The 12,464-nt window shown below is 35.7% G+C and overlaps 1 protein-coding gene across 1 annotated transcript; it reads right to left on the bottom strand.

The window, feature by feature from the left end:
• Nucleotides 1-6,266: 6,266 nt before the first annotated feature.
• LOC113071627 (ras-related protein Rab-38-like) lies at nt 6,267-10,254 on the bottom strand. Its single transcript, XM_026244934.1, has 3 exons — nt 10,056-10,254; nt 6,892-7,172; nt 6,267-6,419 (listed from the first exon to the last, which is right to left on the bottom strand). Exons 1-3 carry the CDS (start codon nt 10,252-10,254, stop codon nt 6,267-6,269), a joined length of 633 nt encoding a protein of 210 aa, XP_026100719.1.
• Nucleotides 10,255-12,464: the final 2,210 nt, after the last annotated feature.

The raw sequence follows: 12,464 nt of genomic DNA, 5'->3' as shown, positions 1-12,464 counted from the left end.
TAGGATGTTCTGGGTGGATTCTATAGTCGCTATGTAGTTACTAGGGTGTTCTGAGTGGTTGCTATGGTCTTCAGGGTGGATACTAGGGTTGCCATGCTGTTGCCAGAGTGTTGTATGTGGTTCCTATGGTTTGTATACAGTTTCTAGGGTGTTTCCATGGTTGCTAGGGTGTTCTGAGTGGTTTCTAGGGTTGCTATGCAGTTTCTAGGGTGTTCAGGGTGGTTGTTAGGGTGTCAGTGTGAAGGTGTTGTGGGCAGATGCTAGAGTTATTATACAGTTGTAAATGTTGTCTAAGTCAGTGCTGTTGTTGCTACAGTATGTGGATGTTAATGTTCTGTCATACTAGGGTTGCAATGCAGTTGCTAGGGTGTTCTGAGTGGTTCTTGTTGGATGCTATGGCTGTAAAGTGGTTTCTAGGTTGTTCCGTGTGGTTGCTAGGGTTCTTGCTAGCTGCTTACATATTGGGTCAAGTAAAAGATGATATTCTGGTCTCGATATGGATCAGTTCCGGCTTCATTGTAGGGCTACACAATATCCTTTTTTTTCAAGGTGAAAAATCACTAGCCTTGGAAAGGATTGCTTAGAAATCATCTCAAAATAAAATAGTCTTAGTATAGACCACCACACATGAATTATAATTTAAAGGAACGTGACATCAGAAGCAACATGCTAGTACCAATGAATTAAAAAATTCATGAATAAAATACTTTTATAACATTAGATATCGCAAAATGCTGATAATAATGGCTTAACATCGGTAGTCTAACTAGCTGAATGAATGAACCTCTGTAATATAGCATTTTATTCACATCCACCCACTAACTAGGTCAATGTGTTTTTCTTGCTAATACCAGTCAAAGTGCTTAACTCTTGTGGCTACAAACATGAGAAACAGTCTGAGAAAAGAAGGGAATGTGCATCATAATCAACAATATCCTGGTTCTTCTTGAACACTAAACCCACACAGCACTCAGTCTACAAAAATGATAAATTCAGTAAGTGTCAAGAAATTACAAGTATTTTATATATATATATATATATATATAATGTCAGAAGTCACACGCCTCTGGGGCAACTAGGGGTTAAGTGTCTTGCTCAGGGACACACTGGTGCCTCACAGTGGATTTGAACCCGGATCTCTCACACCAAAGGCATGCGTCTTATCCACTGAACCAACACCAATTTTTTTTTTTTTTTGGTATTATAATCAAATAATACTTTTTTCTGAACTAATAATACTAATTGTAATAATACAAATAATACAAATACTGATATTGGTTCATGTTTGCTTTGTGGGTTGAAGAATTCCATGCAATATTCAGATTCTAGCTAATCCAAGTTTTGCACGCATACAGAACATTTAGTACATAATGCAAAAAAGTGTGATGGAGTGCTATTCTGAACACATCTGATATCTTTCTATAGTTTCTCACTCACAAGGTGTCTCTGTCCATGAAACTTCCTGTGAAATTGTCTATTTTCCCACATTTAGTGCATTTGACACTCAGGACACGAGTTCTCTTTCTGTTAGTTTTAATCTTTTGTCTCTCTTTATCTCTCTGTCAACATTTTCCCTCTCACTCTGTGAGTCTGCCTGTGTGCCTACAGGGTTCTGAATTGCACTACTGACTACCAGATGGATGGCATTTCAGATATAAATTGCGAAAGACGTTTTAAGAACTGTACTGAACATGACTGTATATTTTATTTATATGCAATATATCTCTACAGCATATATGTATTTATGTATCACCACAAAACTTACTTCATCATTTGAAATCTTGATTCTATTTTAGGGAAATCTTGCTTGATGTTTAGTCTGATCTGATACCCAGTAATCTGTTTTAATCTAAAACTGTTCCTTATGTACTGTATAGCTGTAATATAGGCACATCAAAAATCTTATTTTCTGGCAGACGCACAACATGAATGCAGAGAACTGAGACAAACCACTAACAAAAAAACTAGTCAAGGTATCATGTGTTTGATTTTTAGTATACAAAATAAAAAAATTTAGGGCGATCCATAGCAGTTCATTATTTTTTTGGGCGTATCATGGCAAGTCCCATCATGATCCTTGAAGTGCCTTCGAGTAGCCTACATCATGTCCTGTACACGGTTCTGCCACAGAAAATTTACGAGAAAGGAAAAGCGATTTCTATCTCTAAGTCTGAACAATGTAATGAATGTGTGGGAGGATGATTATGTGTGCTCATCTCCATCTAACTGTGATGGAGTGAGTGAATGCTGCTCTATATGAGAGAGAATCAGTGGCTGTGTGTCAGGCTGCGTGGGTGTTTGTGTGTGGGATGCCTTCTCCGGCAAAGCTAATGTGAAGTGTTCAGAGAGCTCGAGGAGCGCATAGAGCTTTTAATAAACATAGGTAGCCATGCTAATGTCCACTCCCCCATAACTGCCACATTTAAAGCTCTTCCATTCTATTTCAATAGCACCACCTGAATGCCAATTATGTCATTAAGCATCTTGTTTGATCTAAAAACGTCCTGCGCAGGATGTGCATTTCACCCTTCCAATTTTCTGCTTTCATCTTTATCTCTGCGTATCTACGATTTGCAGAAATCGACAAAGGCACGGGGATGTTTCAGCAAATTAATTTGGCTGTTTAATTAGACTGTTTTCGATGAAGCGCAGAGGAGGGATCTGCTCCTACTGATGCAGCTGGTATCTGTCACAGAGAGAGAGGAGTAACACCTTCACTCCCTCCGTCACATTCACTTGTTTTCTCTCCCCCACAAGCCTCTTCATTCGCTCACTCGCTGGAATCCGAGGCTTATAACGAGCAGTCTGCCTCTGAAACTAGTTCTTGTGCATAAATTATTTTCGCTTGTTTATATTCAGCTATTGAAATCACTGTTCAAAATGAAGAACTATTTTTGGTAGGCTAAATGTTTTGAATGGACTTAAAATGTCATGTTTCATGACTTAAACTATGTCATCATTATTACATTGCCTATAGGAAAATGATTTCTTTAGTAGAAACAACTTAAAAGGAGTTGTATGCAAATTATTCTCTTTTTTTACATGAACAATTTACTTAAACAATTAAGCTAAATTAATAAATGTATAAAAAAAATAATGAACTAATTAAGAGTAATACGTAGGCTATTTATATTTAATGAGTCCAACATAAAATAGTGTCATCTATAAGACCAATTTAAAATGATCAACTAAATTTAGTTAAATTTGCAAAAAGGGACGCAACCATAAACTGTATAAAAATGGCAATGCCATAAGATTCCTGTGACAGCAATACTACTTGACAGACTCATTCAAAAATGACAGCCAATCAGAAGTGAGTGTGGGTGAGCTCTCACTTCACTACTTATACGTAGATAATCAAATTCATAAAACATATAATATTTTAACATGATTTTTAAAAATAAACACTGATTGACTTTCTAAACGAATACTCCCACTTTACATAAAGAGTCGCTGTTTTTGAGTTGCACTAAATGCTTAATTGTCATGTGCAATTACAATTAGCCTATGTTATTTAAACAGTGAGACTTTCAGTGACTCATTATGTGTTCATAACACAAAAGACACTCATTTTTGCCACCTACTGACGCCTACTAATAAGTCCCTTATGAGAGCATTACAAATCATAATGTTCATCTTGGATCTGATCATTTTGGGTACGATATAGGGTATACCTATGTAAACTGTATGAGGATGAAACTATGACTATTGAAGTTAATATTGAAGAATTAAATGAAAGCAGACTCTAGTGGTAAACAAAAAGAGCATGATGAATCACAGTTCGGCAGTTGTACTTTTTATGTGTGCTGAAAAAGTAAGCAGTTCACGCTCAATTTCTAGCACCGTCAGAAAATGATCACAGGCTATTTTTGATCACAATAATGATTGATCACAATCTTGAACCTCTCTCACAGTACAACATAGGAAAACTTGTCCAGAGTTTTACATTATCAACACATAAATGTTTAACGAATACAAGCTTACATTCGTTGTAGAAGTCACACTGCAGGACTGTACACCAAATCTTTTGACACTGCCAGAATCTCGTCCGAGGTCAAATTTGATTCTTTAATCGGATGTCGGTGCACATGTCAAACTAACGATCAAATACTACAGATTTTAGCCGATCAGAGGAATCTTTGAGGGTTTGCAAAATTTGTCTCAGATATCCAAATCATGGCTATCATCTTTATTTTTCAAGACAAGCCATGATCAGAAATTTCTTCTAAACTCCAGAGGTCTCAACCGGGGCTCACATGATTACAATATAAATTGTATAAGGTTTATTTTTTCATTGAATATTTGGCATAAAAATGTTTCTTTGTTACATTTATATTGTAAAACCTTCCAAACAAAACAGGTTTTCATTTTTCAAAGTGCTTCTTTATACCTTGACAACATCTCAACTAAATACAGTATAGCTCACAAAAATATATTTAACGATATGCTACAACACAATCTCTAATAATACAAAACTGTTTGCAGCAGGTGTAGATGGATATAGAAAGGCAGTAGATCAATATACACATTAAAGGATTTGAATAAAGCACATGGTGATGTAGGGAATCATGGGAGATTTATATAATGTCGATGAGTCATACAGTGAATCACTGCAAAGGAGCTGTGAAATGCAGAGAGTGGAACTGGAGTGAAAAAAAGGGATGAAATGGAAGGATCGCAGTAGATAAGAAGGACCAGGATGTTCAAGGAGACAGAGTGGATAAGGAAAGAGGTTGGCAGCTCTCTGTTTACAGATACAGTTTGAGAAATCTATTTTGTGCAAACAATTAAGAGATGTTTAACTTGATTTTAAATACTTTATACGCGCTATTACACAACTCGTGTTCATAACCTGTAAATTAAAACCTTAAAAAAGCCCATAAAGTTGTATTTATCTAAGCATGACAGTCATTTAATAATTTCAATATGGTAAAATATGCATACCACAGAATATAATCGTAATCTGGTTTTAATTCTAGAGGTTAAATCCATTAGATGAAGGCATACTGAATTTTGAAATGAAACATATTCATGGAAGAATCGCTCATAAGTTGCGTTTAGAAAATGGGTGAACTCTTAATTGCATGGAAACTTTAATCAAATTAACTCTCAGCTTTTTATAAACGAACTCTCTTATGAGAAAACCAAAGCAACATATTGATGAGCCATCCTGAACTACACTGATTTTTGTCCAATCAAATGCTGTCTAGAGTGAGAATGTCCCACCCACTATTACCACCTGCCACCAATTAGCAAATCCTGGTTTATTCATGTGATGACTTGATCTCCAATCCTGATCCTGGAGAGCTACTGTCCAACCGACTTCAAGTATTCTACACACTGCACGGCTGTCCCAGATTGGCATCATGAAAAAAGCATGGCAATTTCTGCCTATGATCATTTTCTGACAGTGTCAGAAATTCAGCATGATCATTGTACAGTGTGTTTGTTTGCCAATAAAAATGCGACATAAAAATCAACACGACATGGCCCTAAAACATAAAACTCCTCAAAGTTCTTTTTCCTTCCTCTTTCGCCTCTTCCACTCTTTTCAGAACATACAAAAAATCTAAAAATACAACTTCCAAACTGTGATCAAACTGTCATCATCATCCAGTCTGAATGCATGTTTTACCCAAGTTTATCAGATCCATGTCGCAAAGTGTGATTTGCAATGAACTTACAGGATTGCTAAAATCATGCAGTGTGTCTTGGACTTTAAGTCCCAACCCTACTGAAACAGAAATCTGCAAGATGGTAGCTCTGCAGGAGCAGGCTTGGAGACCCCTGAACTAAAGGGAAACCGGTTTCAAAAGTAAAATTTTTATTTTTCATTTAAAACGGGGGATTAAAACTCAGTCCACCATAACCAGAAATAACTATATTATGGTGTATATACTAATAAAACTTTCCTGTTTCTGAAAGTATAATCAGCCATCTGTCTGTGTGTCTGACAGAAAGTAGTTCTATAATCTCTCACCTTGTTCAGTCAAGCATGCCAGTCCAGAACTCCCCTGGTTTTTGTTAGACATAACAAAAAAGACCAGGAAAAAGTGCAGCTTCAAACATAAATACAATTACTTTGTGTGCAAGCTCAGAGTGTCTGTAGTTTAATGCTGTAACTAACGGACAGATCTCTGTGGTGGATGCAGCTTATCGATGGTTGACCATAGTGCTGGAACTGGAGGGATGAAGCTGTGAACATCTACATCATCTTCAGTCCAAGGACAACCAATACTGCTGCCATAGATTCATGCTACCTTCTCTCAGGGTTTGAAACACGCAGAACAGGTCAGTTCTTTATCTGAGTTGAGCTGAGGAGAAATGGTATCTGGAACCACTGATTTCAAGATATCATTCTCGCTGGCTATTATGCGTTTCACAAGGAAGTTGGCAGCTTCATTAATATCGATGTTTTCCTAAAATTTAGAGAGACAGAACATACATGAAACATTTTTAGATGTCCAGGTTTCAGAATTCCAGATGTTTGGTTTGATCATTCAGGGTAAGGATTGTGTTTGATCATATCTGCCACTGAACCTGACCTGGGATCAGTAATGAATTATTAAATCCCATGATTTAATGAGGTTAATTTAAGACTGATTGGACTCTTCAATAAGGATGAATGGACAGAGGTCCTGAAATAAATAAATAATAAATCCCTTTGAAACCTCTCTATTGGATTTAATGAGATGGTCCCATTGTTCCAATGTATCCCTCAGCAACTGTTCTGCATGTGAGAAACAGGTCTAATTAGCATGCAAATATAAATAACCTTCAATCAGAAGCTTTAATCAAGCACTAAAGCCTCTGACAATACAAGTTCTGTCAAGAGATAGACTGCTGTTTATCTAAATATCATCTAAATATATTATAAATGGCATGCTTTACCTTAGCAGATGTCTCAAACCAGCCCACAAATCCATTCTCCTTGCAGTATTGGTCCATCTTCAGGCTGTTGTTAGACAGAAAGTCTCTATTTTGGTCGGACTTATTGGTCAGGAGCACTGTGGCTATACGCTGGCCATTTGAAAGTATTAATTTTGAGTCCAGATCCTCCTTCCATTTGGAGACAGCCTCAAACGTGGTGGGTCTGGTAACATCAAAAACAATGAACGCCCCCATGGCCTCCCGGTAATAAACCCTTGTCATGTTCCCGAACCGCTCCTGATCTTCCAGTGCAGATGGAGACAGAGAAAAAAAGGTAAAAACAACTGAGAAAAGCATGACACAAAAGCCAAATGCCACTTCCATTCGAAGGTTTGAGGTAGGTAATACCTCAAGTTTCTTATGCTCACCACAGCTGCATTTGTTTGGTTAAAAATATAATAAAACAGTAATATTGTAAACTATTATCACAATTCAAAATAACTGCTTTCTATTTTTATTTATTTTAAAAAGGATTCTACTCCTGTGCTGGCAAACTTGCATTTTGTCACATGATCCTTCAGAAATCGTTCATATGTGCAGATTTGGTGCTAAAGAAACATGTCTTATTATCAGTTTTACATTATTCATACTTTTAGTTAATCTTTAACGAATAAACGGTTCAAATTAACAGCATTAAAAAAATTAACTTTTGTAACATTATAAATCTTTAGTGACTTTCAATCAATTTAATGCACTCTTACTGAATTTAATTATTCATTTCTTAAAAAAACTTTTAAACTTTAGTATATATTGCATGCATAAATTGCTTATATATTAAGGTATTTTAAGTATCAGCTCATGGTGTCAAATTCTAAGAAAATGTGTGTGCCAGGATAAATTTGGCATGATTATATTTAGTAAAATGAATCTACTGGTGAACCACACATGACTCTTTACATTTCTTTGTGCATTCATAGTGTGGATACGCATTGTTCTGACCAGTATCCACAGCAAACTTTCCTATTGTTCTTATTCAATCAAATATGCTGGTTACTAGTTACTACTAATTTTTTAATTTTTTTTTACTAATTATGGTACATTCCATCTGTGTGCATTTCTCGTGTCAGATGCTGAATGCAGCCACTCATCCTGGCTGCCAGCATTATACAGCATTCCCAAGGACAGCTGACAGCTGTTTCTCTCAGTTTGTTCTATTATTTGTTCAAAATTAGAATCAGGAAGTGTGTGTTGAGCTTTGTCTGACAGCGGCCTGCTTCACAGTTAATGGACCAAGAAACAAGAAATGCTTTATTTTATTTATTTTATGTCAGATGACTTCCTGAGTAGCAAATGAGGAGTTTATGACGGTGTATGACTGCTGAATCATGTCAGGATGAGAGTTTAACATAACAAGGAAAGTATATTAATGATGAAGAAGAAACCCTTAAGTTAAGGAACTAAAGGTCTGCTTTAGAATATGAGCGGTTTAATGACTTACTTCTGTAATGGGCCTTGATACCTTCCTAAGTCGTTTTGTTTTGTGTTGTTTCTAATGGACTAATTTGACATAGTGCTGATCTCTAAAGTAGATCTATCACGGATCTCCCCCCTTACAAAACAGCCCAACCCTTAAGAAAATTAGCCATTATTTTATTATAGTAAAACTATAGTAACCAGTTTTTTTTTTTTTTTACAATTTGTAAATGGCAAAGCGGTTTGTGGTTACCCTGTTATTTATTTATTTATCTAATTTATCATTTAAAAACCATGAACATTTTAGTGGCTATATTTTAAAGTTCTAAACTTACGTGTCAACAAAATTGTTTAAGCTACTAAAAATTGTTGAAGGTTTTCTTTGATCTTAACAAATATGGTCACGCCAGGGAATTCACGATTTATGCTTTTAATAATTTTAATGTTAAAGGGTAAATAACATACACAGTTTCACCTAATCTCATGTTAATCTTGAGTACTTATAAAGTAGTAGCCTACTGCATCCTTCAAATCTCCAAAAAGTCTTTAGTTTTATCATATTTATAAATGAAAAATACAGCTTTCCGATTCTCTCCAGAAAAAGCCGAGCTCCTGGAGGCGTGCCTTCACTGAAATGAGGAGAACACACAAACGCACTTGCTACACTCCATTGCTGCCCCGGAAAAACAAACTGCATCCACTGTTCGCATAATGCTGGATTCTTTGGGAAGCTGAACACGGTAAACTTTCCCTCATATCCAAAAACACACTTATTTGGAGACATTCTCAAACGAATCCTATGCAGCGCTGCTGACGATTTCCTGATGCAGCACGTTCATGTGCATGGTCTCGCTCTCCTCTGGTCAACATGTGCATGGGCGCGCTTTTCTGAGAGAAATGCTCATATAAGGAGTTCCACCATCGTCTACGTCATTAGATCCACTATCGAAAAAAAAAACTGCTGAAACTTGTACCAACCCAGAAGATTTTCAGCACAGAAATTCTCTGTCTTCCGTTAAATTTTTAATTTTTTTTTGCTTTGGCCATGTTTAGCATGAGAATCCATCTCTTTAACACTGTGAACAACTCTGAATACCGTATTTTTCGGACTATAAGTCGCACCTGAGTATAAGTCGCAGGACCAGCCAAACTATGAAAAAAAGTGTGACTTATAGTCCGGAAAATACGTTACAAGAAACACCATTGTAGCCCCCCCTTAACAATATGTTAATTATATTTTACATTTAACCTTATAAATTATGCCTTATTAAACAACATTGCAAAGAAAAACTATTTTCTTAGTAAATTATAATGTATAGTCAAATTTAAACTTTTAATGATAAAACCAATGGAATTTACATTTTAAATTAAAAATTTTCAAAATTACATTTTCTTTAAAAAAAAGGCATATATATTTTTTACCTATATGGTTAGATAACTTACAGTGTTTTCCATTCAAATGACTAATATTTTTACAGTTTAAATTTTAAGTGGAAGAGTTTTTATTTAGGCACTTGTGGCAATTACATTTTGGCTGAATCTATGGTTAACATGGTAACTGTTTTAAGGCTATACATTAATATTTAGTGACTAAATTTCATAAATTATGTTAAAAAAAGCACTTGTTGCCATCTTGCTTTTCAGCAATATTTTTAATATATGCTGACACAGTATTGGCTTTGACACACTGCTATAGCCTTCTTTTCTCCTACCTGCGATGTCCCACAGCTGCAGCCGGACCGTCTCTGAGTCCCAGTTGAGAACTTTGAGTGCAAAATCCACTCCGATGGTCGCTCTGTAGTTAGAGGAGTACGTCTGATGCACATAGCGTTTGATGATGCTGGTCTTTCCCACTCCCAAATCACAGATGACTAGGATTTTGTACAAATGCTCCTTCTGATTGTTATGCATCACTGAGGACATTTATGTGTTCAGAGTTTATCACAGTAACTAGTCATCTGTCACTGAACTTAAACTGGCACCGCCCAGGGCGTGGGAAAACTTGTGACCAGCTGTCAGACAAATTGTGTTTGCTCATGTGCTCTAAATGACCTGCCATTCAGAGTTTGTTTACTCCTGATGACAGAAACCAACATATCTGTCTGTCTGTCTGTCTGTCTGTCATCTGTATGTACTCTTGCATAAAGAGAGAAAGAGAGAAGTACATAAAGGAGACGAAAGAGGGGGTGGAACTATACCACACTTAATCATGGAAACTGTGAAAATAACACAACCACGCGTCTTGAAATACAGCATCTCCAAAGACCTTATTTTGTAATTATATGATTATATGATTAAAGTAAAAAAAAAAAAAAAGTTGTGATTGAACCCCCTTTAATAACACTTAGGGAAAACCAATATTTTTACACGCTTTGAAGAGAAATAAAAAAGGCTTATCCACATCATAAATAAAACCTCGAAGTAACAGAAATATTGCAAGCTACATTCCTCCCACTGTCACAAAGCTTAATCCACTATGACCATCATATTGAACCAGCACAAAAAGTTAGTAGAAAAATACATCACACACACAAGGCTGAAATCTACATTCTACGAATGTCTTATCAGAAAAGGCAAAGAGCAAAAAATGCAAAAGACTTTTAGAAAATGTACAAAAGTTCTCAAAAGAACATTAAGCACTTATTTTAGCTAATGGCACTGCTTTGCATGCAAACATGTGACTTTAGTACATTACATCTATTCAAGAATATTGCACATTGATTAAAAGAATAGATGTCTGTTAGTAGGTACAATGTGCTTTCCTACTAAGTCTAAACAGTTCAACTTAAATAAGTTCATAAAGTTCATAAAAAAATCCTATCTTTAATTGCAGACTTTCATGTAGTTTATAGGCTTTGTCAGTGACAATTGTAATGCCCTGTGTGTAAGAATCATGTCCACAGTGTAATAACAATGGGAATTTTGTTTTTGGATCATATTATCTATGTATGGATTTGGAACAAAAGCCTAAGTGAATTAAAAAGGAAATTATTTGCAAATGGAATAATTATATTTTTTAAATAGACCCTGCATTATTGCTTTGTGTATAACCTGTTAACTTACATCACTGTTCAAATGTTTGGGGTCAGTAAGTTTTTTTTTTTTTTTTAAGTGCCCCTGTTATGCCATTTCCAATGTTGCTTTTCATGCAGTATGTAATGCAGCTGTATGTGAATGTAAACAATCTGCAAAGTAAAGCTGAAAGTGCATGATAAATAAAGTTATTATCCCAATAGTACAACTGAAATAAGTCGTTAGTAATTCAAATCCCACTTCCTTGATGGCTACACATCACGGGGTAACACATTTGCATAATGCACACCTACTGTATGCTCTATGTTGGCCTGCCAAGAAAAACTTGACCCCGCCCGCAAACACGTCATTCTACTGACGACTGCTTCTTTAATCTCGGAGAGTTCAATGCGGGATTCAAAAACTCTTGCTGTTGAAAAATTGATCAGTATCCTGTTTATTTGGATCAGCTGCTCCACTGATTCACAACCTGTATTATTAATAACAGATGTTTTTTTTTTATTTTCTATAGAGCATTCAAAATATAGAACTATTGAAATAGGCATATCGTTTCTGACACCCCTGTATGCCGTAGACCAATCACAACAAACTAGGCCATCTGACCAATCAGAGCAGAGCAGGCTCAGGAAAGGAGGGGTTTAGACAGACCGAATCTTTGAGAATCGCTGGAAAATGAGGTGATATTAAATGCATATTTTGAGAAAATGAAAGTGTTTTTTGACCTTGCATGCATGTAATCCTATTGTAGGAGACTCCCGAAACAATATTAGGAATCGTAAAAATGGCATAATAGGGGCACTTTAAATGTTTTAAAATAAGTCTCTTATACTTAACAAGGCTGCATTTATTTGATTAAAAAACAATGTTATAGTCTTTACTGACACTTTTGGTCAGTTTAATGCATCGTTGCTGAATAAAAGTATTAATTTCTTTAAAAAAAAAATCTTACTGAACCCAATTAGTGAAACCTACTAGTTTGTATAATTTTCTCAAATTCCATATTTCAAATGAAAGTGATTTATTATAAAATATTTCAAGTAATACTGGGACATGTTCAAATATATTAATATACCCAGTCATCTGAAAGT

The sequence above is a fragment of the Carassius auratus genome, unplaced genomic scaffold (genome assembly GCF_003368295.1).
Source record: "Carassius auratus strain Wakin unplaced genomic scaffold, ASM336829v1 scaf_tig00007751, whole genome shotgun sequence".
NCBI lineage: Eukaryota > Metazoa > Chordata > Actinopteri > Cypriniformes > Cyprinidae > Carassius > Carassius auratus.
This window is presented reverse-complemented; position numbering and strand designations above follow the sequence as displayed.